Source organism: Adiantum capillus-veneris, chromosome 13 (assembly GCF_014529385.1).
Source record: "Adiantum capillus-veneris isolate H3 chromosome 13, ASM1452938v2, whole genome shotgun sequence".
Taxonomy (NCBI): Eukaryota; Viridiplantae; Streptophyta; class Polypodiopsida; order Polypodiales; family Pteridaceae; genus Adiantum; species Adiantum capillus-veneris.
Window position 1 is genome coordinate 120054284 of NC_140943.1, and position 25791 is coordinate 120080074.

Genomic DNA, 25791 nt, shown 5'->3' on the forward strand with positions numbered 1-25791 from the left:
CGCAACATGCTCTATTTTGTGTGGATAGGTCTCCATACTTTCGAACCATGGTTACGAAAATAGGGGAATATGGCTCCTCTTATGTGCCACCTTCATCGGAGAGGCTTCGCACCACCCTTCTTGACAAAGAGAAGCTTGCCGTGGAGCAAGCGGCCCAAGCAACAAAGGATTTGTGGGAGACCAATGGCGTCTCTCTTCTTGTAGATGGATGGAGCGACACCCGCAAGCGGTCCATCCACGGGGTGGTGGCCTACTCTCGGGGGGAGATGTACTTTGTGGAGTCACATGATGCATCCAATAGTGGCAAGGCCGCCGAGATGCTTGCTGCGGAGTGGACAAGCACCATAGAGATCACCGGCCCGGAGAATGTCCTTTGTATGGTTGCAGATGGAGAGGCGTCAAATAGGGCAGCCGGAGCTATCATTGAGGGCATGGCATGTATCCCAGCATCCATGTCACATTTTGCATGGCGCATTGCCTCAATAACCTCCTCAAGGACATAGGGAACTTGTCATGGATTTCACCCACAATTGGTGACGCCTCTCGAATTGTCTCCTTTGTGCTCAACCATCAAAAAGTGCGCCATGAATTCTCAAAGAGGAGCCAGTTGTCTTTGCTCAAATATTCAGAGACAAGATTTGCATTCAATTGGCTTGTGCTAGGCCGCTTGTCTACATGTGGCGGAGCCTTAAGGGGCCTCTTTCTCAGTGATGAGTTCCAGGCCATGCCGGAGTCTACATCAGCAGTAGGATTGAAATGCCGAGAATGGGCCGATGACGCCGCTTGGTGGGAGGAGGTGAAGACTCTTGACGCCATGGTCAAGCCTATTCTACACCTACTTCGAGTGGTGGATGGCTTGCAGCCATGCATTGGCAAAGTCTACGAAGCCATGGATCGGATGATAGATCCACTTGAGAAGCTTGTGCCTGACCCTGTTCAGTATGCGGAGATTCATGGCTTGTGTGAGTCGAGGTGGAATGGATACTACTCTCCACTTCATGCGGCAGCTTATGTGCTTGACCCTGAGTTTCAAGGAAGGCGTCAAGAGACCGACAAGGAGGTGAGCAAAGGATGGCGGCTTGCATTGGAGCGCCTTGAGCCTAGCAGTGACATTAGGCGCAAGATTAGAGACGAGCTACTCAACTACAGGCAAAAGAAGGGCTCCTATGGATGTGTAGATGCACAGCTTGATCGCAACAAGATTGGCTCGGTTTTGTGGTGGGAGGACTATGGAGGAGATGGCCCACATTTGCAGCGCTTGGCTGTTCGTGTCCTTAGCCAAGCATGTACCACTAGTTGCTTGGAGCAACTATGGAGTGTGTACAGCCACATTGCCTCTAAGAAGAGGAATCGCCTTGGCGTTCAGAGGGCCAATGATTTGGTGTTTGTGAGCGCTAACTTGCGCATGCTTGCCAAGAGCATCACACACAAGGCAGATCCTTTCACTGAGTGGGAGATGGCACAAGAGAATCCATCTATGGCCGATACTCTTTTGGAGGAGCTAGAGGAGGATTTCGAGCCTCAATGCGAGCCTCCCGAGCCGGAGCCCTAGGCTTTTTGACTCTTGAGCCCTTGTGGCATGCACTTCTCATTTTGTATCCATCGATCATCGATGTTTTATTAGCACATTTCAGCCTATATGACTCGTGTTCTTTGGTCTATTTAGTGTAAATTTATGGTCAAAGTAATGCTCTATGTGTGTGGCATGTGTGTAGGTCAAAAAATGCCAAAAAACTCTCTTTTTTTTTTTTGCCGTTCCGACCCCGTCCCCGTTTCCTGACTTTTGCCATCCCGACCCCGTTCCCGACCCCGACCCGCCGTCCCATGTAACTATGGTTCACAGGTTTGTCAGAGGAGGTGCAGGGTGTCCAGCTACAGGGCATGAGAGGGGTTCAGAGCATGTGTCGGGACATCTCAGAGTCAGTTCCAGCTGAGTGGCTCACGCCTCTCGAGCCAATAGCACCCCGATGGATGGGAGCCTTCACAGGACTGGAGGTTCTCATCTCAGTCACGGCTTGTTCAGAGACTGTCCCAGCCCTGTTCTTCGAGGTTCAGGGTGGGGGACGATTACAGCGAGTTACAGTAGAGGCCCCGCAGGTAGCAGAGTGTTGTTTCCAGAGGATCCGAGTTGTGGGCATCTGTGGGAGGACTTGCGCCATAGACCCTGACCCAGCAGCTCTCGAGACAGGACACTGGAGGCTATGGGCTTGGGAGTGCTGTCCACTGGCACGAGTACAGTGGGATCCTAGTGAGTGTCTTTGGAGGGACCCCTTCTCTTCTGCAGACCGCCAAGGAGTTCCTTTCTTTCAGTACACTGTTCGGCTTGGACGTCATATACTTGCAGCGCAGAGAGAGGCCCGCCCCGCTGCAGCACGGCATTGGCAGGAGGAGGGTCTCACAGTTGAGTTCTTGGCAGCTTTTTGGCAGAGGCTGTGGGACTCTAGACAACCGAGGCGCGTCACTTTGTTCCAGTGGTTGGTTGCACACAGAGCCACAGCAGTAGGGAGCTGGCTTGTGCATAGTGGTCTCTCGGCCGCATGTACAGCCTGTGACCAATTGGTGGAGAGTCAGCGACACTGTCTTTGGGACTGTCCTTCGGCCCAGCAGGTGTGGCTACGAGTTCTTCGGCTGATGCCTGCCCTCTCCACGGCTCGATAGTACACTTGGGGGGCAGCGGCTTGGTCCACCCTCACGGGCCTGGCACTGCAGTTTGAGCTATCTTCCACCAGCAGGATGATATTGATACAGGGGGGGCGACCTACACTCCAGCCTGCTACAGACCTTACTCCACAGGAGTGGTGCAGTGAGAGAAAGGAGTGCTGGGAGCTCGTCAGCGGCCTAGCTCTCTGGTTCATCTGGCGAGCCCGTTGTTTCCGCATCTTTGAGGCTCGCCCTGTGCCACCAGCAGAGACTGTTCGTGACTTTTGGCTAGAGCTGATCCATACTCTCAGAGGATAGCTTGAGGGACTACAGGGCAGCTACGACCGCATGCGGGAGCGCCACGAGGCTTTCCTTCGACTCTGGCGCCCTGGGCCTTTCTACACCATGGTCCAGGGGGTGCTCAGATGGCACTACTGTCCACCTGTGTGGATCTTCCCTCCTCCCATCTCATGATTTAGCCCCATTGTATATATGCTGTTTTTTCATTGGGAGGGTCTCCCCATCATGCTTGTTGTAGCCCTCTCTTGCAGAGGTGGATGTAGCCCTATGGGCAGTTTTCATTAACTAATAGAAGAATCTTTTTCTCGGAAAAAAAAAATTGACATATGTAATGTAGCTTTGTCTCTGGCTCTAACTGGCATCAGCGGCATATCCTGCTATCTGCTGGTATCCCTCTAAATCTACCAGTCTCAATCTCCAGCTGATGTGAGGATGTGTGTATTTGACCAATGGCACACCGCAAACCATGAGACATATGTGTGTCCATGTAGCAGGGTCGAATCACAAACCCATCTCCTATGAGGTGGAGAAGATGCTCTCTATAGAAAGCCATCTTCGTGCCCAACTCCTATGGCGGCTCTATCCATGTCCTCCTCGTATCCAGCTGGATCAGGTCCTGACGAATGAGTCTAGTAATCTCCACCCGTGTAAGAGACATCGAGGGTGCCTTAAGAGAGTACTGGAAAGGGGGCAGCCTATCCATGGTGAAACCATGCGTCTAAAACCATGATGTCATCTGTGCATACCGGCATGCAGTGTCCCCCTGAAGAGCTAACTGTCTGGAAGACTCAAGGGCCAATCTAGCATATTTGTCTCTAGTAGTATCCCACAAGTTGTGCACAAAGGAGACTGATCTGGTAAGCGCCTCAATCTCCATAGGAGGGGCAGCTAGCTCTGCTCGAATGATAGCATGGGGTACGGAGGCCTTGGCTTTGATCAGTCGAGAGATCGTAGATACCAAGGGCCTCTCCATACGTCTCCAACCATCCTGGCCTACAGAAGGTCCCCATATCTGCACCACATACAACATAGCTGAGGCCTCTCCATACGTCTCCAACCATCCTGGCTTACAGAAGGTCCCCATCCTGGCCTACAGAAGGTCCCCATATCTGCACCACATACAACATAGCTGAGGCTACTAAGGTATCAAAGCGCCATAACTTTGTCCGAGGTTCCTGGAACTGAACCTGCAAAAACATCCTCTCCAAACCTCCCGAGAGAGAGAGAGAGAGAGAGAGAGAGAGTTGTATTATCAAATATGCAAAAAGAGGCATAGTAATAAAGCACACAAAGTCAAAGAGACCCTGTTCCTTTTTGTGCTCTAGGTACAGGTCATACACTTTAAAACCATATGAAGGCGATTTTTGCAATACCTAAAAGTAGAACACTGATCTATCTAGATTCAAAGGTTACACTATCACATTTTGCCACATCTTTATAAAATTAAGATCACAATTTCACAAGTAAGGTTCTGAAGGCATTTAGAAAATAAATGCAAGGCTTGTCAAAGAAGCCCATAAGTTGGAAGGGAAAATCATGCAAGCTTTGCTACCAGAACCCCTAGTCTGAAGGAAAACCGCAAACAAATTCCCGAAGTTACCTCTCTTCGAAACTCTTTTAATGCATCGCCCGAAATATCTTGATCCAAAAACTTTTTTACAGCAACCTCCTAGTCAAGACAATGATAAAAAGAGAACTTTTAATAAGTTGCGCCCACCTCCATTGACTCACTACAGACAAGGTAAAAGAGGCATGACAGTAGTTACTGAAAAAAACGAAGTACAGAGCTTCCATAATATACTTGTTACCACGAAACTGATCAAACGCCAAACGTGAATAAAATGTTGGACACAATACTCCACAAAAAGTTGGAAACATCTACGAGGCAAAAAACTCATGATAGGCACTGTGTAAATGAGTGCAGTGCACCTACTGAAACTTTCACATACAAAGGAAACTCCTAGATCATTGTAGGCTTGCCATGATCCAAAATAGTAAACAACAGACAACAGCATGGTCCAAAACCGAACAATCAAAACAGGTGTACAAATGCACAATGGTCATCTTCTGCAAGAACTCAACAAGCATGTGCCCTTAGGTGACTCGCAGTAAACCATGTCATAATGCTGAAGGTCAAAGTTCACACCACGAGCTTAATTATATGCATGTACATTCTGCTCGATGAAAACGACAGCTCCAAATAGATAAACTCAAGCTTTTATATATTAAACAAAATTGAAACTTGCACCTACAACGATACTGCATTTAACACTACTTAAAATCACCTTACAAAGGTGAACAAATAAATTGGGACATACCGTTCCATGCCAAACTCCATGATAAACCTCTCCATATGATCCTGTCTCCAAAAAAATGGCAAGATACAAAAAAAATAAGAATGCAAACAATATGAAGTGATCCTCAATAAAAGCTTCCTCATTCAATACTACAGCCAAAAAAACTGTTCGCACATTAAGAAAAGAATGTGCGACTCTAAGTGATCCTCAGTAAACACTTCCTAAATCAGTACTACAGCCAAAAAAACTGTTCACACATTAAGAAAAGAATGTGAGACTCTAAAACATATATGTGGCTTCATGCTTGTCACTCTGTTCTAGTTAAAAAATTGTTTAGCCTCCATTTGAAGACAGTAGCAATCAACATCAAGTAACAAACCCTAATGAGAGATGAAAGCCCAGTTATCAGAATTTCTCTAACAAATAACGGCGAAGTCATTTAAACTCTGATTCCAAGTGATGACTTCAGCATATCTATTAGGAACTTCTAGTCTAACACAAATGATAGTGAATATTTGAAATTTTAAGTTTTTTCTTTTACACCAATTTCTATGTGTACTTCCATAAGGCCAGAAAAGTAAGAACTTACGAACAGGAGGAGCAGCTAAAACACTCGTGTAATACACAAAATCAAGACACCCGAAGAATGAAACAATTTAGAACCTGACTCTCCTCCGCTAGTGGTTTCATTGATCCCAAGACCTCCAATTTTCAATTTTCTTTTTTACCTTGTGAGAACAAAAGCACTCAATCCCTATCACACAAAAATGATACACTGACACAAGAATCATATTTCACACTAACACGAACACCACTTCTTGCTCAATTGCTAGCTACTTGTTCTTTCTTACTTACAGAATATACCTTAGCACTCGTGAAGAAAATAGAGAGATGGGGAGAGGAGAATGTTATTTTCGAGAGAATGCAAACCGAACAGAGATGGATACTAGAATGAGGTCCCAACCAACCCTTTCAAGGGCCCCCCACCGCGTTTGCTTTTGTATCACAAAAATGAGGTTTACAAGGGATCGTTATAGATCTGGCTTCTTGTTAGGTGCAACGGAAGAGTTTAAGAATTTTAATTCAGATCTCCTGCTCAGTTGTCAGAGCCAATACTTGCTTTAGATTACTTGCACAAATGTTGATACGATGGCTAAATGTTGAATATTGAATGATGATGTTGATGCTGATGTCTTGCAAAAATCACTAAGGTTGATCTGGTTCAAAAACGCTGGGCTGATTGTAACAAACTTGGGCACCCCAAGTCTAGAATCTGTCGCGCTGATGTCTTGCAAAAATCGCTAAGGTTGATCTGGTTCAAAAACGTTGGGCTGATTGTAACAAACTTGGGCACCCCAAGTCTAGAATCTGAGGAGTATCTACTAGGTCCTCCTCCTCCATCCACTTCGCATCCAATGTCGGATAGTTCTTAAATTTTACTAAGAACCGCCAAATCACTTTACCTTTCACTTTTCTTTCTTTGTCTGCTAAAATCTGTTCTGAAATGAGTATCTCCTCGCTCTCTTCCACTTCGGGTTGCTCATCAAGCTTTCCATCAACCGGCACCTTACCCTTAAAGGGTTTCAACAGACTCACATGAAATGCATTGTGAATCTTCCAAGTATCTGGCAACTTAAGTCTGAAGGATACATCATTTATCTTTTCTTTAATCTGGAAAGCGTCATAATATCTCACGCTAAGCTTTGGAAAAAGCCGCTCCTTTCCCTTTCGTTTCCTTAGGCGTGCCTTCTCAAAACGTAAAAGCACCCAATCATCTTCCTTCAACTTCAAGTCACGTAAATGTCGATCCGCTGCCTTCTTGTGTCGTGCTTGAGATTTCTGTAGAGCCTCTCAAATCTTGGCAAAGCAGTGTCCCTTGTATATTGATCGGCTTCAAAAATCTTGTTTTTGGTATAGAAAGTGCAGGACCTTCTTAGCACCTTCGATTACCTCAAATGGCGCCTTCCCCGTAGAAGAGTGAACCGTGTTATTGTAGACAAATTCCACCAAAGGTAAATATTTTTCCCATTGAGTCTTCTGATCAGAGATGTAAGACTTCAATAAATCCAAAACCACTCAATTGGCTATCTTAAATTGCCCATCTGTCTGCGGGTGGAATGATGACGAGAATTGCAACCGAGTGTCAATGTTCTCCCAAATAGCCTTCCAAAACCTTGATTCTTGCTTCACTTCTTGCCCTTTCTGTCCTCCTCACTCGAGTCGGAAGAGGAAGAGCTAGAAGAGCTGTCAGAAGAAGAAGAATAATTGGATAGTCCTTCAAAACGTCCGTGCTGCTTTTGTTTTCGTGCAATTGCAAAAGAAGATTGATGGCCAAGTAACCGGGGCAGTCAATCCCCTTGTTGCGCTTCTTCAATTGCTTCTTCGATGGCTTCTTCGCGTCTAGAAGTTGATTAATTCGTGTTTCGACGACATCATTGAGTTCTTCTTCGTTGAACATCCTTGGAGTAGGAGGTTTCTTGATTGTCGGTTTTATTGGCAACTCAATGGCTTTCTGTCAATGAGTATGCACTTCAACCATCGGGTGTCGCGTCAAAAATTTGGCATATTGTGGATCCTTGGCGAATTGGAGCACAGCTTTGCACATTCATCAACCTGTTGTTGACGTTGCATCTCCATGAGTTGATACTGCGTAGGCCGAGGGGACTCGCTCTCGTTCTCTACTAATCCACTTGAATTTTCTGTACTGCCGCTCGCTTCAGAGGTGGCAGGTAGAGTCTTCTGATTCTTTTGTAAATCCATATGTGCCGCGAGAAGAAGGATCGAATTTCCCAGTTACCAATAGAAGAGAAATCGGCCCTGCTCTGAAGCACCCAAGACTAGAATCTGTCGTGACACGAGAGAGATTCGCTTGAACCACTTCACAGACAAGTCACAATTCAATTGAGTCGACACGGCCCGGCGTAGTTCCATGCCAAGAGAGATTGGCCCCAGAGACTGGCGCCAATTTCGGTATTTATTTTTGTATTCAGCTTTGAGCAAAGTACAACTCCCGCGGGTCCTCAGCTCTCAGACTCTACGTCCAGATGCTCTGGAGAGTGAGACCCTTGGGCTCCTTTTATTCTTACAAAGGGATACCAAAAACAGAGCCCCCAAAAGCAGTTAAACTCAAAAGCAATGAGTTCCAAAAGCAAATGGTTCTAAAATCTTTCAAAAACAACCAACATAACTTATGAACAATCATGGAGCACCACTGTTACACGCACCTGTTTATGATAATGTGGCTCCTTTGAGTCAACCTAAGGATTACAAGGAAGGTGGGCAGGGAGTGAAGTTTCAAACTTTCAGAGGAACTGAGGACCAATTGAAGGCTTTGACCTTCATACGACAGTTCGATGCAGCTTATGCTGGAGGCAACTTCAAAGAATCTTCAAAGATACGCAAGGCTGCCACTTTCTTGAAAGGGAATGCGCTTCAATGGTGGACCACATTGTTGAACCAGGGTCTAGCCCCAACAACGTGGGTCCAATTGAAACAGCTTTTTGCACCTGCATGGTTGACAAACACTTTTGAAGTGGATGTGATAACAGAATGGCACGAGTTGAATGCTAAACAGTGTGCGAATCTGGAAGAATACAAAAAAACATTTTTGGGCCGCACTGTTGTCAGTCACCTCTTATAGGTTTGTGCCATTGTCAAAACAGATTGAGAAGTATTGTGCGGATTGCCCAAGAAAATCAAGGACTACTGCACAAAGACTATTGTCATGAATATGTTTCAGTTGATAGAGAATGCAAGAGTGGCCAACAATCTGTCGAAGGGAGATTCTGATGGATTTAATAGCCACAAGAAAGGGTCCCAGGGCAAACAGTTTTCAGCCAAGGCCAATGTTGCAGCAAAGCCTTCTGAGCCTCCCGCAAAGAAGCCCTCCACTGAAGAAGCTGATACGTCCAAGAAACATTCTAAATCTTCTTCGAGACGAGGACAAGGACAAAAAAGGCATTTTTCTGGCAAAACCTTTGAAGAAAGGAAAGCTCTTAGGGAGGCCAAGAAATGCTACATTTGTGAATAGGAAGGACATTTTGCAAATGAATGCCCACAGAAGAAGTCACAGGATAAGGATGACAAGTCAGACCATAAAGGCAAGAAGCCAAAGCCAAGTGCAAGACTTGTTCCAGATTTGGTTGGAGACCAGCCAAACACAGATGCCACAGAGCTATGCAAAGCTTGGGGTAAAGTTAGAGTCCAGACAGTGCTGGTTTTCTTTGATCCAGGAGCCCGTGCAAATTTCGTATCACCAGAATTGGCATCAAAGTTGGGCATTCGTGCAGAGGAGATGGGTATGACAGGGGAAGCAGGTTTGGCATGCCCAGGTCATTCAAAGCCTGTTACTCCCATTTTGGGGAAGCTTCGTCTGCACATTCAGAGCTATGTGGATGCGGAAGAATTTCATATTATGCCACTTTAGGGTTGTGATGTGTTACTTGGTATCCCATGGTGTTACAGGTTGCATGCTATGGTGGATACTTACAACAAAAAGATTACCCTTGTACATAGAGGAAAGACTCATGTCCTTGATGTAAAGCTTAAAGGCGAGTCTGTTCCAATTGTTTCTGCTTCTGCTATTTCATCTGTAATAAAGAATCATCTTTTTACATACTTGATCTTTGCAAAAGAAGTACCTCAAGTTGTATCTAATTTGTCTACCTTAGATAAAGACAGGTCAACTTTTTAGAGTGGTTTCAGTGATTGTTTTTCGGACTCTTTGCCGGGGGAGTTACCTCCTGAGAGACCTGAGGATCAAACCATAGATCTTGTGCCAGGTTCTAGTCCACCGAATAGACCACCATACAGGGTTAGTGCAGCCCAGCAGAAAGAGATTATGAGTCAGGTCAACGAGCTTTTAGAGAAGGGGTTGATTCAGCCCAGTTCATCCCCTTTTTGTTCGCATGTACTCTTAGTGCAGAAGAAGGATGGTTCATGGCGCATGTGCATTGACCATCGCGCCTTGAATAAGAAAACCATCAAGAACAGGTTCCCCATACCGAGGATAGATGACATTCTTGATCGGCTTGAGGGAGCGTCATTGTTTACGAGGATAGACCTAACGAGTGGCTACCATCAGATACGCATTAGGCCAGAAAATGTCCATAAGACTGCGTTCAGGACAACATTTGGTCTCTATGAGTTTCTTGTCATGCCATTTGGTCTCACAAATGCTCCTGCCACGTTTAATAGAACGATGGACAGAATTTTTAGACCACATAGAAACTTTGTGGGTACCTTCTTTGATGACATGACTGTCTACTCAAAGTCTGAAGAGGAGCATAGGGATCACTTAACCGCAGTTTTCAATGAGCTACGCAAGAACAGGCTACTCATTAATGCGAAGAAGAGTGAATTCTTTTTGGAAGAGATTCACTTCCTTGGGCACATTGTTTCAAAGGATGGCGTACGCATGGATCCCGCCAGAGTGGAAGCAATTAGCTCATGGCCAGACTTGAAGTCCGTACATGACATTCGAAGCTTTCCAGGCTTATGTTCTTACTACAGGAGGTTCATCCGAAATTTTGTTGAGATTGCTTCTCCACTCCATGCACTGCAAGGAAAAGGAGTTACTTTCAAGTAGACAGCCAAGAAAATTTTAGCCTTCAAACACTTAAAAGAGAAGCTGACTTCAGATCCGGTAATCATTTTGCCAGATCTTTCAAAACCTTTTGTTGTTCAGTGTGATGCGCGTGGCCATAGTCTTGGCGCAGTTCTAATGCAGAATGGCCAAGTGCTCGCATATGAGAGTAGAATTCTTTTGAAGACTGAAAGGAACTTGCAAGTCTATGAGAAAGAATTGCTGGCGATAATTCATGCTCTCACTAGTTGGAAACACTATCTGCTAGGGGCTGATTTTGTTGTCCAAACAGACCATCGAACCTTGCGATATTTTCTCACACAAACGAAGTTATCTGAGCAGCACATGCAATGGGCAAACATCTTTTCAATGTTCCATTTTCAGATTGTGCATGTGCAAGGGAAAAAGGACACGGTGGCTGATGCGTTGTCACGAAAGCCCCATATTTCAGGAGTGTCAATTCCGTACCATTGTGAAATTTTTTTTTAGAAAAAGATCCTTCTATTAGTTAAAGAAAACTGCCCATAGGGCTACAACCACCTCTGCAAGAGAGGGCTACAACAAGCATGATGGGGAGACTCTCCCAATGAAAAAACAGCATACATACAATGAGGCTAAATCAAGAGATGGAAGGAGGGAAGAGCCACACACGTGGAGAGTAGTGCCATCTGAGCACCCCTTGGACTATGGTGTAGAAAGGCCAAGGACGCCAGAGTCGAAGGAAAGCCTCGCGGCGCTCCCGCATGCGGTCGGAGCTGCCCTGTAGTCCCTCAAGCTGTCCTCTGAGAGTATCGATCAGCTCTAGCCAAAAGTCACGAAGTCTCTGCTGGTGGCACACGGCGAGGCTCAAAGATGCGGAAACACCGTGCCCGCCAGATGAACCAAAGTGTCAAGCCACTGATGAGCTCCCAACACTCCTCTCTCTCACTGCACCACTCCTGTGGAGTAAGCTCTGTAGCAGGCTGAAGTGTAGGTCCCCCCCCCCCCCCCCCCCCCCCCTCTGCAGCACTATCATCCTGCTGGTGGATGATAGCTCAAACTGAAGTGAAGGGCCCGTGAGGGTGGACCAAGCCGCCGCCCCCCAAGTGTACTGTCGAGCCGTGGAGAGAGCAGGCATCAGCCGAAGAACTCGTAGCCACACCTGCTGGGCCGAGGGACAGTCCCAAAGACAATGACGCTGACTCTCCACCAAATGGTCACAAGTTGCACATGTGGCCGAAAGACCACTATGCGCAAGCCAACTCCCAACTGTTGTGGCTCTATGTGCAACCAACCACTCAAACAAGGTGCCTCGCCGCGGCTGTCTGGAGTCCCACAACCTCTCCCAAAAGTCTGCCAAGAACTCGACTGTGAGACCCTCTTGCCAATGACGTGCTGCAGCGGGGAGGGCCTCTCTCTGTGCTGCTAGTATATGACGTCCCAGTCGAACAGTGCACTGAAAGAAAGGGACTCCTAGGTGCTCTGCAGAAGAGAAGGGGTCCCTCCATAGACACTCACCAGGATCCCACTTTACTCGTGCCAACGGACAACTCTCCCAATCCCATAGCCTCCAGTGTCCTGCCTCAAGAGCTGTTGGGTCAGGGTCTATGACGCAGATCCGCCCACAGATCCCCACTACTCGGATCCTCTGAAAGCAGCACTCTGCTACCTGCGAGGCCTCTACTGTAACTCGCTGTAGTCGTCCCCCACCCTGAAGCTCGAAGAGCAGGGCTGAGACAGACTCTGAGCAAGCCCTGACTGAAATGAGAACCTCCAGTCGTGTGAAGGCTCCCATCCACCAGGGTGCTACTAGCTCCGGAGGCGTGAGCCACTCAGCTAGAACTGACTTTGAGATGTCCTGACACATGCTCTGCACCCCTCTCATGCCCTGTAGCTGGAAGCCCTGCACCTCCTCTGACAAACCTGTGAACTCTAGCAAGTCACCTAGAGAACCCGCTGGACATGCTGCCATGGAACCCCAAAAAACATGAGGCCAACTACCAACCAAGTGGCCTCTCTGAATGCTAACCATGGGGTTCCAGACGAGGGGCTGTGGTAGGCGCTCCTCCGTGCACGTCGGCTGTCTCTGCTCTAGGCCGCGCCGTAAGAGCTCCCAAGATCCAAGGAAACTCACTGCGAAGCGGTCCTCCAGTCTCCTGCTCAAACCAACTCGGCGCAACTCTGTAAAGATCCATCTGGTCGAAGGTTGCCAGGGGCCTCCTGACTGAGGCACCCTGGCACGAAGCCTCTGCAACAAGAACTCCTTCCAAGGCTCCTGTCCTAGAAGAAGTCCTCTGACAACGAACTTCCCAAGAAGGGCTCTGCTCTGCTGTGCTGGATCAATGATCCCAAGCCCTCCCTGCGAACAAGGAAGTGTGATGACCGACCAAGCCACCTTGGCTCGGGCAATCTGAGTGTCACGACCTAACCAAAAGAAGTTCCTGATCAGCCTCTCTACCTGGCTGATACAAGAACTCGAGAAGATCCAGCAAGAAGTGATGTACCACATAGTCGCCAACAACACCAGGTTGGCAACTACTACTCTACCAGCCAGCGAAAGTCGCGTTGAGCTCCAATGTAGCAGCTTTCGACAGGAGAAGAGGAGCAATCTGCTGCTCGGGGGACAAGTCCAAACCAACCTGACAACCCAAGTACCGAACTGCAGTCCCTGGGGGAATCCATCTGAAACCCTTTCTTGGCATCCAATCTGGCACAGCAGCACTACCAACCGAGAAAGCCACTGTCTTTCTACAGTTGATCAGTGCGCCCGATGCACAACAGAAAGTCTCAAGAGCCTGCTCACATCTGTTTTGCAGATTGGCCACCTGGCCCTCTAAGTACAAGGTTTAGTCATCGGCAAACTCAGCGTCCAGTAGCTCATCTCCCCGAATAGGGGGTGCTAAGCCCCTCATACCAACCTACTGTGACACCAAAAATCTGCTCATCGCCTCCGCATAGAACAGAAAGAGAAAGGGGGCAAGAGAACACCCCTGTCTGACCGAGCGTGTGAGAATGAACCGCTCACCTCTACCTCTTGCCAAAAGCACCTGACTGTGAGCCTGTCTGTACAAAGCTTCCACCCCTCTGATCCAAGCATATGAGAAGCCCATCCTGCGTAGAGTGCCCTCTAGAAAGTCCCAGTCAACTCTGTCGTAAGCCTTCTCAAAATCGAGAAGAAGAATCACAAGGTCCTCCCCACGGAGCCGTGCCAGGGCAGAAGCCTCCCAGAAAGTGAAGATGTTGTCAAGGATACTGCATTCCTTGACAAAACCTGTCTGAGTCCCATGTATAAGGCTCTCCATAAGTGGCTGAATCCTCAAACTCAGAGCCTTGGCAAGAATTTTGTAGGCTGAGTTGAGGATGGTGATGGGGCGCCACTGTCGAATCTCATCCAAGGAGCCACCCTCCTTTCGAATGAGGTAAATCAGGCCCTCACTCATGCTATCAAGCATCACTCCTGTGTGCAAAATGTACTGAAAGGCACTACAAAGCTCTGGGCCAAGCAGGTCCCAGTACTCCAAGACAAAGTTGGGAGTCAGCCCATCCTCACCTGGACAGCTACCACGAGGAAGGGCCCTAAGAGCCGTGTGCAGCTCCTCAAGCTGAAGATGTATCTCCAGCCTCTGGCGCATCTCCTCAGTCACAAGACAAGGCATCTGCGCCCAAACCTGCTCCCTACATGCATCGTGTCTCTCTCACTGGGGCTCAGCCGACAGTAGCTCACGGTAAAAGTCAGTAGCAACTGCACGCATATCCTCAGGCTCACAAACAACTGACCCATCGGGTCTCCTCAACTGATTGACCTTGGCATGCGAGTGCCGAGGCCTCAGCCACAGTCTCAAAGAAAGCGCATGTCACTCTGTCACCCACCTAAGTCCACTGAGATGCCTGTCGGTGAAAGGCAAACTCATGACGCCTCTCCTCTGTGCTAGCAAGCTCCTGTCGAGCCTGCTGTAACTGCTCCTCCAACCATGGACTGTCTCGTTGCTACTCCTGCATCCTCTGTAGTGAAACTATGCCTCGTCTAAGACGCTGCTCCTCCTCTCTCGCTGCAGAAGGGTCCTCCAACATGTTGAAGTCCCCTCCTCCTCCTCCTCCTCCTGTCAGAAGGGTCCTCCAACATGTTGAAGTCCCCTCCTACACACCAATGGTCAACCTGCGGCAAAGACTCAACAATCTGCGACCAAAACGCTGCACGAGCACTCGCCACATTGGACGCATAGATGTTCAGGAAACCCACAAGGCCACCCTGAACCTGCATAGTAATCCACTGAGCCCTGCCTGGCACAATAATCCCTCTGTCCACAATGGCCTGCTGCAATGAATCCGCAATAGTCATACATACCACACCCTGGATGCCTCCAGGTCCAAAAGCAGCTCACCAAAAGGTATCATATCGTCCACACAAAATCTGACCACATCGCCGAATGCGGCTCTCACACAGATGGTGCTCCTGAAGCATAAGGAGATCAATCTCTCCTCCCACAAGGCAACGCTGAAGCTCCTGACGCAATCGGCCCCGCTGTCGCTGAAACTGGGGCCCACCTAGTCCCTGCACGTTCCATGAGACTATCCTCATGAGGAGCGAGAGAGAACAGATGCTGCCGCAGCAGTAAGACGGGCTTTCTTCGAGGCTTGCTTGGATGGGGAGTAATCCGCATCCGAGCGTTCTCTAAATAGGCGAGACTGCAGTGAGTGCCTAACCCAAGCCCAAGCAGAGGGAGTCGTGCGTAAAGTAACCTCCTCTGTCCAGGAGTCCTCATGAATGTATACATAGCAAGGCAAACACTGCGCATCAGCAAAGAAATACACCACAATGTGCCTACATCCTGCTGAGTCTAGGGGTGTCACCGCAAACTTGGCCAGTGGCCATAAAGTCTGCAGCAAATCTGTAACTCCAAGTTCTCCCATGTGGACTCGAGAACTCGAGAACTCGAGAACCTGTGTATGCAACCGTCCCATCACTGAGTCGAGGGACCACTCTGTCACGGCCCTACCACATAGGGGGAAGGAGAAACCAACTGTTGAGTCCAAGGCCTCTGTCCCCCTAGCAGCAAGGAACAAAACATGGACCCTGAAGCAGGCTGCCTCGTGATCTGCTGCGGAATCGCCGAGAAAGCGAGTGAACCCGTAGTCGAAGAAGTCCCGGCGGTGTCGGAGGTCAATGCTCGTCAGACCACGAGGAATAGCTGCAAGGGAGGATGTCTGAATCTGCAGAGGGGGCTCCTAGAAGGGTGACCCTCTCTCGCTAGGCGACTCGTGGCAAAGGCACTGCCAAGAGATCTCCTAGCCGCCGGCGAGGGACCAGTCTCCTGAGTCGACTGTGGAAATGGAGCAGGAGGGGGGGGGAGAAGGAGCTGGGTGGAGCGGAGGAGAAGAAGAGGAGCGAGGTGGGGCGACAGAGGTAAAGGGGCGATGGAAGCAAAGGGCGGGGGGGAGGATGAGGATGAGGAGGAGGAGAGGAACTCTAAAGGGGGAGCGGCTGTCGAGGGTGAAGCGGAGGTGGAGGATGGCGTAGGGGACTCCTCCTGCTCAAGAGGACCAAAGCGGTTCCCCGTGAGAACCCACTGCTGCTGAGTAGGCACCTGAGGGCCACTCTGAGTGCCAGGCTGTCGCTGTGGCCCCTGGCGTCGGCGGCCACGGGCCTGCTGCCACCCCTCCTCCGCTGGAGCCCCAGGCTCGGAGGGTGGCTCAGAATCTGTGCGTTGTGCTACTGACTGTGGCTGGGGCTGAGGCTGAGGTGCAGGTCGTGGCCTCCTCCGTGGACATGCCTTCGCTAGGTCGCCCATCTGTCGACAAATGAAGCACTGGTTCGGGAGGCCCGAGTACTCCACACTCTGTCTAAACCAATCCCCACTCACCCGAGGCAGAAGGATGACCTTCAGGAGCATGTCTCTAACCAAAACTCGAACTGAGGGGATGCCAGCCGCCTTGGGAGCTACTGATGCTGCCGCACGAGGTGTCTCTAGGCCAATCCCGATGGCGGAGCCAATCCTGGAAAGAAGTGGTAGGTACTCCCTCCGTAAACCCGGAAAGCAGACTGAGATGGGGATGTCTGCCTCCTCTACTAGCACATCCGAATTTGGGTCAAAACCATGTCACCACTGTCGAAAGTGGGCGCATGATGCTCGGATGGCCAGTGGACTCATAGCTATGACCTTGGAAGCCATCTCGGAGGTCTCGAACTCGATCTGATAGTACCCCCGTCCGAGAATCTGGACATCCAAGATCTTGCCCACCTCTGCGAGAAGGCGGGCCTGGAGAAGGTCTCGCAGCTCTCCTTTGCTAGGTCGGGTGCTGAGAATTTTGCAGATGACCGAAGTCGCCTGTAATCGCTCTACCTCAGCGGCTAGGCTCGCTTGCTCTGTCGGCGAGAGAGTAAGTCGAATGGTGGGCTCAGCGGGGTCGGGCGAGGGGGCTTCGGAAGAGCCCCTCTGTGGCAGAGCTGGAGCCTCCATCTGTGTCTACTGCTGTGTCGGAGAAGCGGATAGAGTGATTTCGATGCAACAGACCTTGACTAGCATTGTCCAAAGAATAGCACTGCCAATGCCAGCTGAAGGAAACCTTCGGGAAGAAAGGCAAAGAGCGAAGGAAGCAGGGAGGGGGGGGAATGTGGGCTGGCAGGGAGACGGATTGGCTGGGAAGCGGGCGGCGGGCGGCGGGCGGGGCAGGGTTGGGCAGCGAGAGGGCAACAAACTGGGGGGGCTGCGGGCTGGGAAGCAGGCGCGGCAGCAGGCGGGGTGGGAGGACAACGCACGGGACGGGCAGGGGCTTGGTTGCGCAGGGGGGCGGGCAAGGTGTGCTGCGCAGGGGGCGGGCAGGGTGGGCTGCGCGAGGAGGCGAGGGCAGGGGTGCTACGCAGGGGCAAGGGGGTAGGCAACGAAGGCGAAGAAGAGGAGGAGCGTGCGGGCAGCAGCAGCGACCTTCGAGGTCTCGAAAGATCGTACCATTGTGAATTAGACGAAATGAAGACACAATATGCTGAAGATTCAGATTTCACAAGGATCTATGACCAGCTTGTTAATGGGCAACATCATGAGCACTATATGCTTAAGAATGACTTTCTCATGATGCATGGAAAGTTATGCGTTACTAAACAATTACGGCCAAGATTTTGATAGAAAGTCATGCTCCACCTTATGTTGGACATCGTGGAATTGATGCGACCATTGCCGATGATCCCTGATAGGCCATGGGAAAGCATAGCAATGGACTTTATCTTTGATCTTCCAAGAAGACAAACATGCACTGATGGGATTTGGACTATCATTTGAAGGTTCAGTCATAGTCACAGGGGACTCTCTTTTTCGGGCTTCTCGTCCCCACTTTTCCGTCCCCTTTTGCAGTCCCGCCCTCTTTTTTACACTAAAAATCCATTTGAGACCCGTCCCCCGTTCCCCGTCAGGGAATGCGTCCCCTTGTGACTATGGGTTCAGTAAGCAAACCCATTTCATTCCTGTTAGGAAGAAGATAAAGCCAGAACACATGGTCAAGATATTCAAGAGCAATATCTTTAAATACCACGGGATGCCTCGATCAATTGTTAGTGACAGGGATCCACGTATGATGAGTCTTTTCTGGAAGGCATTGTTTGAGAACATGGGCACTACGCTAAAGTTCTCTTCTTCGTTTCATCCGCAAACTGATGGACAGTCAGAAGAGGCAAATTCTATTGTCCTGGACCTACTCAAATGTTGTGTGTCAGAGCACAAGGCAACTTGGGAACACCATCTTCCATTGGTTGAATATGCTTACAATAACATTGTGCATACGTCAACAGGTAAGGCACCATTTGAGATAATGGAAGGAGGGAAGAAAGTCCCGCCCATTTTGCAGACTAAGGACAAGATATTTGAGGCAGACAAGTATGTACAAGATGTGGATGAAACATACAGGAAGATAAAGCGAAACCGGCCCGTGGGGCGGTAGGGGTTGGCTTTCACCCGAAATTCTTTACTTTAAAAACACACAGAGCACTTTGCAAAGGTAACCTGTAACGGGGATTAACACCTAAGTACACACACGGCTCGGAAACTACAATGCTCCAGGCAGACGCCGACAACCTGTAGGCCCAAAATTGGCGCCCCTTTCGGTATTTCTTTATTCTTTAAGAGGGTAAATTACAAAGAAGAGTCTCGAGAATCCTTCACCTGTATCCCGGAAGATACTACTTGATTTGGCCAAATTTCAACAACATAACAGCCCCAAAACTTGCACGAAACCAATTCCCCTACTAGAACTCGCTTCTACTGGCCTATACCCTCTGATTCCTGCCCAAAAACAGTAAATTCAGATCGCTATATTTACTGGTTTTTGCCCTGTTTCAAGCCCTAAACAATCCCCGAACTATTCTCTGCCAATGGGACATGATTCCCAAGGGTTCTGGCGTCCGTATGGCTGAAAAACATTCAATTTCCTGCGCATACGCAGCGCTGAATTTGCACCTGTACGGTGAGGTTATGACCCTCACCGGTGCCTGCTTTGGAGTAGCAGCTAGCTACCCCTGTTCCTGCTCAAGGAGGCTCTTGCCTCAGCACAAAAGCATGAACCCACACAGCTGTACATCAGTCAAATGAAGAGCCCTCTTGTGGGGCATCACATAACTCCACGTAGGGGAGAGAGAGAGAGCAGTGTGTAGCGTGCAGGGCATCACTCCTAGCACCACATTGTACATAAGAGGGAAAGGAATCACTCCATAGCTCTTAACCTGTGTGACAAAAAGCAAATGAATCCCTCTCCCAGCTTAAAATTCAGCGCCTTTTTCTTGCATGAGGAAAGTTCATGAAAAATCAACACTTGGCGCATTTACAAGCATTTGCCCGTTTCGGGTTTGCCACTTAAAAATATCCCGACTGGTCGCCCAGTTGACTTCGCGGCAGAGTTGTAAAGTGTTCCTCTAATCATACCAGAGGTAATGACGCAAACACATTTTACGGCACAAAATAGCAGTTCCCTCAATTTTAGGAAATGATTCCGTTGGGCTCCCTGTGGTCATCTGACCATCTATCCTCATTGGGACCGCATCCAAAAATGCAATGTGGCCCAACTGTCAGATACTTTCTGTTGGTAGTCACACCTTGACTTTAGGCCTTTATTGAGTTCCCTTCCTAGTATCCACCAACTTGCTAAGTGCCACGAGGGGACCTATATGATCTTGCTCTGAGCCTAGACATCCTCTTACCATACGAATTCCAGTGCCGACCACTCCCCATCTGCGGGTGAAACTACCTTTCACATTGGCCATACAATGTCCGATCGTTTGCTACTTCAAAAAGAGGGTTCCAAAAATAAAACAAAACCCATTGGAAAGAAACCAACTAAAGTTAGCAGTTGCCACGTCCTTGTGACATAGTTAACAACTGCCACGTCCTCGTGACATAAAGATTGCTCTTGAGAAGACTCAAGTTAAGCAAAAGAAAGTTGTTGATCATCACCGTCGTGAACTTGTATTTTCACTTGGTGATTGAGTGCTTTTGCGCTTTGAAAAGACCAGGTTAAGGAAAAGGAAAGGCAAGGAAAGTTTGTTTCCTAAACTCAGTATGCGATATTATGGTCCTTTTCAAATTTCGGAAAGATCAGCGATGTAGCTTACAGGTTGAAGCTACCAGAAGGCTAGAAAATACATAATGCTTTTCATGTCAACCTTCTAAGACCCTTTGTTGGTAATGTGCCAGAGAATATGCTTGATGAGGAGCAACCCGAAGTGGAAGAATTGGATGAGATCCTTGTTCCTGAACAGATATTGGCACATAAAGAAAGAAAGGTTAGAGGAAAGGTTTCAAGACGCTATTTGGTGAAGTTCAAGAACTATCCATCGTTGGATGCCAAATGGATGGAAGAGTCTGAATGGGTTGATTCACCTCAGCTATTGCAATTGTATCTTGAAGCCTTTCAGATGGAACCCACAGTGACTTGATGCATCCTTTTTGGAGTAAGGCAAGAGCATGATTCATGATGCTCAAGAGAGTAGTTAAGCAATTGTATCTACTCCTTCCATACAGAATTTAGCTAGAGAAGTTTGTGCTCGAGAGACTTCTATGCTTGATATATATGTCGTAGCCAGGTTGGTGAGATTGTTTAATCATCCAACGCTACATTTCCGGAAGCATGTATATCTTGGATTCCCATCATAGAATATATGTGATATCAGGAGATATTCGCATGTATTATTGGCATGCAGGCGAGATCGCTTGCAGTATTTCAAGGGTGGGGTGTGTCACCAGGAGGTGTATTTTTCCTGTTGTCTTTCGTAAATAAGTACTAGATATTTTTATTTATTTATATTTCTACTTGTTTCCCCATAACCCTTGAAAAGGTGCAAGTGGACATTGCATGGCGAGTGTGAAACGGCTGTGGCCGAATAGGTTTCTCACATCGGGAGTCTGGGTCGGTCGGTTTGGGACTGGTCGGGCCAGTTAGCATTGAATTCTGATGAGTATGGAAGCCTGTGTGTGCCAAACGAAGCCTAGGCCAATCAAAAAGTCACTTATAACTTTATAAGTCAGTGGGAACTAGGGAATTAACTGAAAGGGGCAAACTGGACACTTGTCAGGAGCAGAGCAACCTGTAGGACACCTCAGCAAGAGGAGACGCCCATTTGAGACTGGGGGCTGGATTTTTACACACAAGTGACCTACAGAGTGTGTGTGAGTAGTGAGTACAGGTCTACAGCTTTAATGGAAAGCTTGCCTTCTCATCTGTCTTATGTAGCGCGATGACTTGCTCTCGTGCATCTCTCTCTCCCCTTTGGCACATATGGTAATGCCCCACTAGTTGGGCTACTCAGATGAATATGTACAGTTCTGGGGGTTTATGCGCATTTACAAAGGCAAGAGCCTTCTGAACAGGAACCCGATTAGCTAATCGCTAATCCCCCACAGGTACGCACCATTCCATCGCAAAAGATTGCGAATTTGGAAATTTTTCTCGTGTGAAAGCTCGTCCAATTCACAAGGGAATTGTCCCATTGCGTGCGGGAGCCATTGGGACACGCGTAGGCACGTTCGGTCCGCAAAAACGATCCGAAACAGGGAATTACAACCTGCTGTGTTTTTCTGCAGGTTTAGGGTTTCGCACCTAAACTGCAAGGGAACACCAAGGGAGCCTCATGAGAGCCTTGGGATGTGTGTACAAGCTTTCGAGCACCCGACAGTGAAAAACAGAGAATTACAGCCCGCTGAATTTCTGTGACAGCTCACCAGAAAGCTTCCAGATAGCGAGGGAATCCGCCCTAGACAGGTACTTTTGACCTACAAAGGTTCTTGTGCCATTATGCTGCCGAAATCAGGTCAAAAACCTGTGTTTTCAGCCCTCGCCAGGTTTGGACAGCTTTGTGAAAGCTTGTACTAAGTGGTCGAATCGTCTACCTTAAATTGAATAAAGAAATACCGAAAGGGGCGCCAGTCTTTGGGGCCTATAGGGTGTCGGTCTCGTGTGCGCAGTGACATTCTAGTCGCTGGACGCAACTGTGTTCTCTTTCCTTCTCAGTGCTCTGTGTAAAGTTAACAGGTAATTGAAATAGTACCGCCCTCTACGTTGTATAGGCTGGTTATAATATCACATAGATGTATACCCTTTGACTCGTTTGCCACACCCTCCTCCAAAGGCTGAATAGGTCATCTAGGCTCTACCAAGTAAGTAGAAGCAACCACTTGAGCCTAGTGCTTAGCAAGAGATTTGCAAAGAGTGTTATCAATCTACAAGTCTTTGGGAGTCCTTGATGAAAATGAAGGTAGGTGAACCAAGTGTGTAAAAGCCGCAACAGGTAACTGTAGCTGCCTCACTGGACTCCAAATCACAATCAAATTTCTTCGAGCATTTCCTCCTGACATGCCCCTATTCTCCACACTTACGACATATCACCTTCTCCTTTGATCTCACACCAATACTACAAGTATCATCCTTCATGCCTTTTCCTTTCTAGGACAACTCTCCACCAAGGAAATATGAGTCCCCTCTGAATCCAAATCGTACCTGGTCCTCCTGATCCAGCACCATGGGAACAAGCTCCTCCCATATCAAATCATTGGCCCTCTCAATAGAAAGCACTGTACTTGGGGGTCAAATGCGTCATCGAGATTATAGCCAAATCTCCTGAAGAGATCAGCTTCCTTGCCTGAAGAATCGCCTACTCCATCTCTTGCATCTTCTCAATGTAATCCTTCATGGAGTTTGCATGTCGAGTGTCCAAGTCCACAAATGTATCTCCAGGTGAGCTCTCTTCATAGGCGACATTCTATTGTAAACTTTCTCCAAACAGTTCAAGATCTCTCGAGCATTAGTCTTACTCCAAACATGTCCAAGTACATGCAATGGATGACTGCATGAGTCTATACTTGCACTTTTCTTCATAGGTGAATTTTGGCTCTTCTTGGATTCATCTAGGTATTAGGTGTTAGTTGTATTAGCATTTTCACATTGTGAAGTTTTCGTCCAAGTTGCTACCAGTTGATATTGTGGGAATTCTTCCTAGGCTTCATGGTGTGTATGCCCTATCAACTACCCTTTTTGTTGCATTAATTCATTCTAGATTTCTTGTAGTATTAGGCTTCACCTTGGCCGAGTCTGCCCTTAATCTCCGGAATCATGACAAAAACTCAGTATGTTGAACTTTGTGTTGATGTATGCTCATCTGTGTGTGCGCCACACGGTGTGTGTTGTGCTGGAAGAATATGTTGCTACCTAGTTCTACGCCCACTATTGAGCACTGATAATGTTTTTGCGAGGAAGTAGTATGTAGTCAATGCTATGCATGATGAAGTTGATGGCTATATTGTCTGATGAATGACTACAATGAGTCTATAGCTGCACTTTTCTTCATAGGTGAAATTGGGCTCTTCCTAGATTCATCTAGGTATATATGAAATACCGCCTCTGAGGATGCTCAATGGCCTATCACCCAAAAGAAGTACAAAAGTAAGGTGACAATGTGTGGGCTGTAACGAGAGGGCCCCACATGCCAACTGAAAAGAACAAGCTAGAACAGACTTTTAGCACAACAACTGAATAGAGGGGGGGGGGGGGGGGGGGGGGGGGGGGGGGGGGGGGGGGGGGGGGGGGGGGGGGGTTCACGGAGTGGCAAAGTTCCACTCCCAGACAGCATTGACCCCAAAACCATAGTTACATGGGACGGCGGGTCGGGTCGGGAACGGGAACGGGAACGAGAACGGGAACGGGGACGGGGACGGCAAAAGTCAGGAAACGGGGACGGGGTCGAAACGGCAAAAAAAAAAAGATTTTTTTTTGGCATTTTTTGACCTACACACATGCAACACACATAGAGCATCACTTTGACCACAAATTTACACTAATTAGACCAAATAACATGAGTGATATAGACGCAAATGTGCTTATAAAACATCGAGAAATGAGGACCAAAGGGTGGCTTTTATAGCCATTGGGGTGCTTCAAAGTTCAAACATATGGCTATTGGAGAGGAACTAGCCACTAGAAATGATCAATTTTTCAAATTTTTAAAAAAGTCTCCTACCGTCCCCTGCCATCCCGGGGACGTTTTGCTTGCGTTCCCGCCCGGCCGCCCTTTTGCCGTCCGTCCTCACCCGTACCCGCTTGTCCCCGTCCCGGAATCGGGCGTCCCCCGTCCCTAGGGTCCATCCCCTCCGTCCCTTGTAACTATGCCCAAAACCCTAGCACCCCTTTCGGTATTTCTTTATATTGCTTCAACAAGGTACAAGCTCTAGGGGGGCTACTCCGCCCCTCTGCTCTAAGATTCCAGCAGGAGACCCCTTGTTACATATTTGAAGGCCCTTGGCCCCCAAAAGCATCTGTTATGATAAGCAAACACATCAAAGGCTAATAGGCTGAAATCTAGCGCCCAAAAACAATCAACGTAAAACACAGATGTCTGTATAATAATCAACATGTCCGTACAGCGCTACCATGTAATCATACATCCGCAATTTGCGGGCAGAGCCACATCAACATGTTCTACGCAAGTTTTAATGTCTGCTTTCTTAGGGTTTAGGAAACCTTGGCCATAATTTGCAAGCAGATGAAGTTCTTTGGATCTTAAAGTTGGTCACGACTTAAGGTTAAAAATCCTAACCCACTGCTGCCACGTCACAAACTTAAAAGCATACCCCCCTCTTGAAAGAAGAGTAATCGTCCGCGATTAGACCTGCAAAACTCAATCAAATTGTTTAATTCAAAAATCCGAGGGTCATTTTGAGGGTATCTCATTCTATATCAGAGCTCTTTGTAACAGACTTGGACACTCCAAGTCAAGAATCAATCGCGGCAGCACCAAATAACCACTTCAAAACAATTCACAGATCACAATAGATTTACATTGGCCCGGCAGAGTTCCGTGCCTAGAGATATTGGCCCCAAAGACTGGCGCCCCTTTCGGTATTTCTTTATGTATTAATCAATGTCAAAGTACAAAAGCCGTTAAAGCCGTTAGGGTTTCACTCTCAGACTCTGCGTCCAGATGCTCTGAGAAGTGAGACCCTCACCACTAATTTAAAGGTTACAAGGGATGCCCAAAAGTAGAGCCCCAAAAGCTTGAAAGCAAAAGCAAATTCTCTCTCTCTCAATGAGAGCAACAATAAAATAAAGCATGTTCTTTCTCTCTCTCTCAAAGCATAGCAAAAAGCTGAGATTTTCGTCGCTCAAAATTTATTTTTATTTTTATTTTCTTCCAACTCCGCGATTTCCGGAAATTAGGGTTTTTGGCATAAATTATGGTTTGCAGGAATTTTAGGGTTTCTGCTGTCGGTAGCCACGTTCTCATTTTGTGACATACCCCTCTCTTGAAAGCATTGTAATCGACCGCGATTATGCCTGCAAAACCGACAAAAGCCATAAATCGTCTTAGCAGACACTGACTGTTAGTACCTACGTACTAGGGACACACAGCTAGCACATATACCAAATCAACAGTCACATCACAAGACATCACAGGACATTCAACATTCATTCGGATCTTAGACCATGATTTATCGGCAATGTAGCTAGCAATCACATCTAGGT

At 48.0% G+C, this 25791-nt stretch overlaps 1 protein-coding gene across 3 annotated transcripts in view; it reads right to left on the reverse strand.

Moving 5' to 3' along the window:
- Nucleotides 1-25791, reverse strand: part of LOC147444761 (putative serine/threonine-protein kinase SIS8) — a 107877-nt gene that overhangs the window by 17653 nt on the left and 64433 nt on the right. For all 3 annotated transcript variants that reach the window (XR_015190068.1, XM_086527294.1, XM_086527293.1), the window contains exons 5-6: nucleotides 5259-5299; nucleotides 4541-4609 (exon numbers count right to left, since the gene is read on the reverse strand). Coding sequence is in view for 2 of the 3 variants with exons in the window: in XM_086527294.1 (XP_086383420.1) it covers nucleotides 4541-4609; nucleotides 5259-5299 (110 nt within the window). In the remaining variant the exon portion in view is untranslated. The remainder of the gene's footprint in view (nucleotides 1-4540; nucleotides 4610-5258; nucleotides 5300-25791) is intronic.